This window comes from Pagrus major, chromosome 12 (genome assembly GCF_040436345.1).
Source record: "Pagrus major chromosome 12, Pma_NU_1.0".
Classification (NCBI taxonomy): Eukaryota; Metazoa; Chordata; class Actinopteri; order Spariformes; family Sparidae; genus Pagrus; species Pagrus major.
Genome location: NC_133226.1, coordinates 7,512,816 through 7,520,415, shown reverse-complemented (window position 1 = coordinate 7,520,415; position 7,600 = coordinate 7,512,816). Strand labels below are relative to the sequence as shown.

Below are 7,600 nucleotides of genomic sequence, written 5' to 3'. Positions count from 1 at the left end.
CCATTTCATTTCACACATTTTTGACATAAATAAATGTGGTTAAAATAAAACCCTAAACTTAAAGCAGTTTGGGTTACACCCAGTTAAAATTAAAATCAAATAAATGAGCACTTTGGAGCTCTTTTAAGAAACAAATCAAAATAATTAAAGCTTCTCTATGACTTTCACAGGCCATACGATGACCACAAAGAGGAAGAAGTCAGTTTAATCACCTTATGATTTATTTACTCCAAAATTACTGGAGCCAGTGGACATGCGGCGCAGTGAGGATAAAGAAGAGAAGAGGACAAAAAAAAACTGTGAGAGGAAGCATCAAAGCACTGCTCCTTTTCATGCACCAGCAGAGGAGAAAGAAACAGCTAAGTCAGGGTGGGTGTGTGTTGCCTTATATCTGTGTTGTCCCCGCCTCGTATGTGACAGCTTGCAGCCGTGATGGGACCCCATGGGAGCGGGGAGCGGATTCACTAACCTGCCGGTGTCTGAGACCGACGCGCGCCTCCAATCTGGTGGTCACATGGGGTGGAGGAGGAGGGGGGAGGAGGGTGAGGCGTGGGGGTGTCGATGATGATGAGAAGGGGGTTAGTTAGATTATTAGGGGCTGTCGGGGCAAACTGTTGTGCGGGGTTGGAGCTGAAAGTGCGGCACAATGGTATTTCACGCATGTTAAGGTGAAAAGTGCGCACAATGGCGCCTCACGCGCCTTGAAGTTTTGCGTCACGCTGCTCGGACTATTGTCTACAATTACCAGAGACTGTTAGAGTTATTATCCTCTTAATGACGCCTCCTTCAAGATATTGTTCGTGCTTTAAGAAACCAAACATTTATTATAGTTTGGTATATTTTTCATCCTCAAATTGTCTTATTAGAAAGAATACAAAAAATAAAAGGTGGCTATAGTGAACGTGCACAGACTGTTCTGGGATTTTAAAGTTGAGATTTAAGACTGAAGGTAAAATGTGGACTGCTTCAAAATAAAATCCCAGAGTTTCACAGTGATTATATTTAGAAATAAGAGCGCAAATAGAGCTAAATAAAATTGTTTTAACAATATAATAATAATAGTAATAAAATTATTATTATTAATAGTAATAATAATAATACATTTCTAGTTTTAGCAGATTTTTCAATGGAATTCGCAGTGTCGAAACATGTGAAACTAAACAATACTAAATCTGACCATTTGAAAAATAGAAAATAAAAACTGAAACGATGAAAATAAAAAAAGTCAAATGTTAAAAATGTGTGGGGGGAGTGAGAGGAGCAGTGGAGGTGGAAACGGATCCAGCGACAGACAGACAGGGAGTCGAGAAGAAAAACACGGCGCCGCTCCACATAATAACCCCATTATAAGCCTCATCAATGATGTAATGAAAGCAAACAGTGTGAAAATTGCCTGTAAACAGTTGGATCTGAGTCTCCTGATGAATTCAGTGTCTCTTTTATCAAAGTGAGGATGAGCCAGGGAGGAGAGGGAGACGCGGGGAGGGAGGGAGGGAGGGAGGGAGGAGAGTGAGTGGGCGTGTAGGGAGGTCCACTTCCAGCTCCCCTCAGCCAATGAAGGCTTGTCACAGGGGACTCACGTGGACGAGGCGCTCTTAAAACCTAGCTCCTGACTTTTCCTCAAGTTCAATTTTTTGGGATTCCCTCCCACCCCCATCGCATCTCGTCCTTTTACTTGCCAGTTGTGACTATTTAACCCAGTTTACCTCTCCTTTTCTCGCTCCGGCGCCGCGCATCGCTTCGTCCCGCGTCTTCCGCTTCTTCCTCTCCTCGCCGCTCTCTGTTCCTGCTGCAGCTCTCGGACTCCCCCCTCTCCCTCTCTCTCTCCCTCTCACTCTCTCTGCCTCCTGTTTTCTTTAAAGGTTTTGTTGTTCTGCTCACAAGAATGCGAACAGTTTTCATGTGTCGTCTGTGTGGCCACATGACGAGCAGCCCTCGACGGTTTCCTCCGGTCCTGCTTCAGGTCTGAACCTGTCCATGGTGCTGAAAACGCGCTTTTGCCGAAGACACCGCTCCTGCTGCTCCTGCTGCTGCTGATCTCACATTTCCAGAAATAGTCAATTGTTTCTGCGTCTTTTCGGGTTCTGTAGGTGAGATCATTTCAGCAATAACTCTTTCGTCTTCCCGTCGAGGCTTGTGAACTCAAAGCTGAAGGAGTTGGTCCTGAAGGAAGCGACTGTGACTCTCACAGCGGCTGCATCGATTTCAGGAGGACTCATCTCTCTAGACTTGACGAAAAAAAGAAGAAAAAAAAAGACAAGAACATCGGATGAATGGACGTTTTCTGTAACGCAACTTAGCCTGGAGATATTTTGTCTTTAAAGAACCAGGTGGGGAGCTGGAAATAGCGGATGAATAATCTTCATTTGTAGCGTATCCAAAAACATTCTCCTTGGTGCGGGGAGGGGGGCTCTTTCTCTTCTGCTGGACCAACTGAGACTTTCACATCCCCCTCTTCCCTCCCTCAAATAAAACTTGTCCTGAATACCAAATGGTAGTTTGAGGAGGCCTCGATCAAGACAATGGAGGCGTCCGCCAACGGGTCCAGTTTCGGCATCGACTCGCTGCTGTCCCACAGGCCTGGAAGTCCGGTGTCCAAAGGGGACAGCCTGGTGGGGGAGTGCCGCTCTCCTCTGGAGTTCAGCCCGAGATCAGACGTGGAGAGCGGCTGCTCGTCGCCTCCGTCGCCGAGGAGGGAGTGCGTGGAGGAGGTGGCCCAGAGGCAAGGTCACGGCGTCGGCCTGCCGCCGCACCTCCAGCACGCTCAGATATCTGCGGGGTCGCAGCAGAGGACCGTGACCTCGTCCTTCCTCATCAGAGATATTCTCGCGGACTGTAAGCCTCTGGCAGCGTGCGCGCCCTACTCCAGCAATGGACAGCCGACTCAGGAGGCGGGGAGGCTCGTCTCCAAGATAGCGGACGACTTTATGGAGAAAATCCACAGCAACTCGTCGTCAGACAGTGAATATAAAGGTAAGGACGGGGAGCTGCACAGCGGAGGGCTGCTGTGCTTTGGACAGATTGGAGGGGAAACTGATTTGGCCTTCTGCTCTTACAGACCTGCTCCTGTAGAAAAATACTGCTTTTTAAAAAATGTAATTTTAGTTCAATCTAAAGTAGCTCGCTGATCCGCTGAGATCACTTTTTTCTACAAGTCTAAATTCGTGTGTGTTGTTCGGCTGCAGCTTGTCTGGTCTCGGTGCTTCGGTTTCTGCCTCAATAACTGATTTTTAATTTGGATAATGATTCAAAAATAAATTCAAATATAAATATGAAAGGTTCGTAGAGAGGGTTTGGCACAACATTTGTGGTGCAATCTGGAAAAATAGCAGCGCGTGAAGTTTAAAAAACAACAATTAATTTAATTTAATATCTGTAAAAGCCGAACTGCTACATTTAAATATTATTTAAACATTTTGTAGAAGCAAAATATTTTAAAAACCTTGAACAAATATAAACATTTAAAATAGGTCATTTTCTTTTGGAGTTTTGGGCCTTGGTAGATTATTTTCTAATAATAATAATAATAATAATAATAATATGTAGCTTTAGTGTATAAAAATAATACTCAGTAACTCGACATTTTTTATCAATTTTGGGCAAAAAAATAAAAACTGTAACATCCACTGATCTCCATCAATAACCTGACATTAGTATCAGGCCACCGGAAGCCATCAATAAGGACAAATCGACCCGATCCTCCGCTGATGGTAACATGAGCTTCCCCCCTGTGCACGGTGACGAGCTCACAGTTCATTTTCATTAAAGTTTCTACATTTAATTAAAAAAAACAGCAAACGGCCGCCCGCGTGCACGCGCGGCGCGTTTAGCAGAATATCCCAGAAAGCATCTGTTGATGTGAGCGAGGCAGGAGCGCGAGAGATGACAGGGTCGCCTCCAGATAAATGCCATCAAGGGCCTCTCTGTTTCCAATCATGTCAGCCATAACACACATGTCACCTCCATTGACAGTTTAATGAAGCAGAGCGTGGAGGGACGACGACCGCTGCAGGCCAGGGAAATATACAGAGGACATCTGATGCACCTGGAAAATATTATTATTAGAGTATTATTGTTATTATTATTATTATTATAAATAATTTATATTATTATTATTATTATAGTTTTTTTCTTTATTCTGTTTAATGCTTTTCTCCCAGATTCACTTGTCTTGTAAACTTATTGATAAGGCGTCACGTCATCAATTCGCTCAACAATTTCCGTGCGCGCGTGCGCGCGCGTGCGACAGTGTGGATGGAGATGCTCATCGACGCGCTGATTGATTGCAGGAGCCGCGGGGCCCACAGAGCGCCTGTACGGTGGCTTTGATTTCCTTGAATCCGCCTCCTATAATATTTGAGGGATTTGATGCAATTTGTCCCCGGCGCTAATCAGATTTGTAACCGCGCGAGGCCGCCCGGCTCTTGATTTCCACTCATTTCCACGGTCCTGTGAAGTTTCTCCGGTCGCGGTTGAAAGGCTCGTCCTTCCCTTGTGGCTCAATTAGGCGGATTATTGTGCTTCTTGAGACGACTCAACTATTCAACTACCAAAGATCTCTCGCCTCGCGAGCTCCCCCCCCCCCCTTCCCCTCTCTTCTCCCCTTCCCTGTGTGTTTTCACAGAATTGACTATAAGGAGTGTATATCAATGCTCGCCCTGACATGACACCACGCAGACAGAGAACAAAGACTGCAGCTCCACCGACGGCACAGATATCAGATTGGAAGTGCGAATATTGGAAGAGCTTTTCATAACAATTTAAGACCAAATCAAATAGCTGCACATCGCCTATAGGCACTGTTCCACCGCCGTGCTGTACACTGAGCGCTGCAGAGCGCCACTCTTCTCTGCTGCAGATTAATAGTTATAAAACACTAACGCGCTGATAAAAATCACACGTTTTTAAACATTTTAACAATAATTGCTTGCAGCGTTTTTGTCACTTTGTTTAAAATTCGCATCAAGCAAACAGCAGCTTTGTGTTTGATTCAGCTGCTGCAGAGACCAGTGATTTAAAATAACACAAAGTACAATTTCAGCTTTTATTTCCCACATTTCTCTTCACAAAAACGTAAAAGACGAAACATTGAATTGAACTGACAACAACTGAAGCGCTTTATTGTCACAAAGTTTGGCTTCTTCACGTCTTTTGCGAGAAGGGAGCATTTTCTTCTTTTTATTGTTGTTAACCTCTGATTATGATCATATTAAATCTAGTTAATCAATCAACCGAACAGCCAGCTGAGTCTAATATATCTGACACAATGCAGCTCAAAGTGTTTTCCAATTTCTAAACACAGAAATGAAACGTTATAAGAATTCAGTTATACTTTTATTTTGAGTTTTCTCCTGAATCAGATCATTGAATAAATGACGTAATGAAAATGGACCAGTTTTAATGCATGTTCTGTGTTCCAGCTGTATGTTCTACGCTGCTGCTCAGATTTAATTACGCACCGTGTTCTGAGGCTGCCCGTCCACACACAGATGGATATATAACATGAGGCCTCGGCTCTGTTTTCACCTGCCTTTTGTTGTTTGTGTCCGCCAGTGAAAGAGGAGGGGGACAGGGAGATCTCCAGCAGTAGAGACAGCCCTCAGGTCCGGCTGAAGAAGCCCAGGAAGGCCCGGACGGCCTTCACGGACCACCAGCTGGCCCAGCTGGAGCGCAGCTTCGAGCGGCAGAAGTACCTGAGCGTCCAGGACCGCATGGAGCTGGCGGCCTCCCTCAACCTCACCGACACACAGGTCAAGACCTGGTACCAGAACCGGAGGTAGGGACACACACCGGAGGAGGGAGGGAGGGAAGGTTATCTGGTGTGGCTCGCTCATGACTAAATGGACACAGGGACGCCATGTTCTCCTTTCAGCACCCCAAAGGTGACACGAGTTCACCAGTATTTTAATTATTGATTCATTTGACGATTATCTTCTAGAATTATTGATTAATGGTTTGGTAAATAAAATGTCAGGAATTTAAAGAGTCTTAAAATGTGGTCAAGAACTTTCCAACACCCGAAGAGCCCGGATGAAGTGTCGTGAAAGTGGAGCCACAGACATTTTTAACTTTTAACAATTGATTATAAAAACTGTTTTTAAATCGTTAACTTTTACTTTACAAATGATTCAGTAAATAAAGCAGGATTGACAGCTGATTAATTGATCCGACACATTTTATGATCTATCAGAAACACGTCATCACGTCGTCATTGTTTCATTTCCATTTTATTTTTGAAGGTTTTTGGTTTTTTATTTCGGTTTTTGCTCTGTATATAGAAACTAAAATACTACCAGATTAAATCCTGAACATATCTGATGTGAGACATGTCAGCCTGACTTTATTTATTCAGGTTTTCATCATCTTCATGCAGCATGATTACTTTCTGTATCTGATTCAAGCCGCACACAGCGACCCTGCAAACAGTTTGAAAACCGAGGCGTCAACTTCCTGTAAATAACTAAACTCCATGCAGCTGCAGTAAGAGACTCCGTCCTCTTCTGTGGAGAAACACCTTTCTGTAGTTCTCGCTTGAATTAACTTTAGCATTTATTTGTCTGCAGTTTTGACTCGCAGGCAGCTAAATGACATAAATAAATATAAAAACAACACTTTGGCCGATGAATAATGCATCGTTGCATGTGTGCATATCAATAATTCAAACAAACCACTATATCTACTCAATTATCTTTATTATGAATTATTCACCTGCATGGAGTGCAGACTGGCGATCTAACAGACGTCCTTGGGTGTGAATACAAGTGGCAGGATGGAGATTTTGGTGATTTAAAAAAAAACAAAAAACAGATGTATTTCTGACTTCTAATTGGACCCCAGGTAAACAGATGGGAGATGTTTTGGTGTGTCAGATTCAAACACTCACTAATACTACATGTAATACTACTATATATATATATATATAATACTGTAATACTACTATATATATATATATATATATATATATATATATATATATATATATATATATATATATATATATAGATAGATATATATAGATATAGATATAGATATGTACACACACACATGCTAAAGGCGTTTTTTCTCTCCTCCAGGACAAAGTGGAAGAGGCAGACGGCGGTGGGATTGGAGCTGCTGGCGGAGGCTGGAAACTACTCCGCCTTGCAGAGGATGTTCCCGTCCCCGTACTTCTACCCGCAGAGCCTGGTGTCCAATCTGGACCCCGGTGCGGCCCTCTATCTGTACAGAGGCCCCTCTGCGCCCCCGCCGGCCCTGCAGAGACCGCTGGTCCCGCGGATCCTGCTGCACGGCCTGCAGGGAGGCAGCGAGCCCCCTCCGCCGCCTCCTCTGCCCCCCATGTCCGGCGTGCTTTCCCGGCCGGCTCAGCAGCGGTGAGCCGGCCCCTGCAGGGATGGGGTTTATTTTGTACGCTGACCCTGGCAGCTCTGGACTCATTAGAGGAAATGAAACAAAGACAGAAAAAGATAAAAACTGTTCAAGGCCTTTAAGCTGCGAAAAGACTGATTTAGGCTGAACTCTGTGGACGGAGCTTTGTGACTGAAACTCAGACTGTCTGAAGGATGGTTCTCAGTTTTTTTTGGGACATGAGCTTTATTTATAA

The 7,600-nt window shown here is 44.2% G+C and overlaps 1 protein-coding gene across 1 annotated transcript; it reads left to right on the top strand.

Annotated features, from left to right (window-relative positions):
* Window positions 1-2,522: 2,522 nt before the first annotated feature.
* Window positions 2,523-7,374, top strand: barhl1b (BarH-like homeobox 1b). Its single transcript, XM_073478572.1, has 3 exons — window positions 2,523-2,973; window positions 5,554-5,776; window positions 7,074-7,374. Exons 1-3 carry the CDS (start codon window positions 2,523-2,525, stop codon window positions 7,372-7,374), a joined length of 975 nt encoding a protein of 324 aa, XP_073334673.1.
* The last annotated feature ends 226 nt before the right edge of the window (window positions 7,375-7,600 follow it).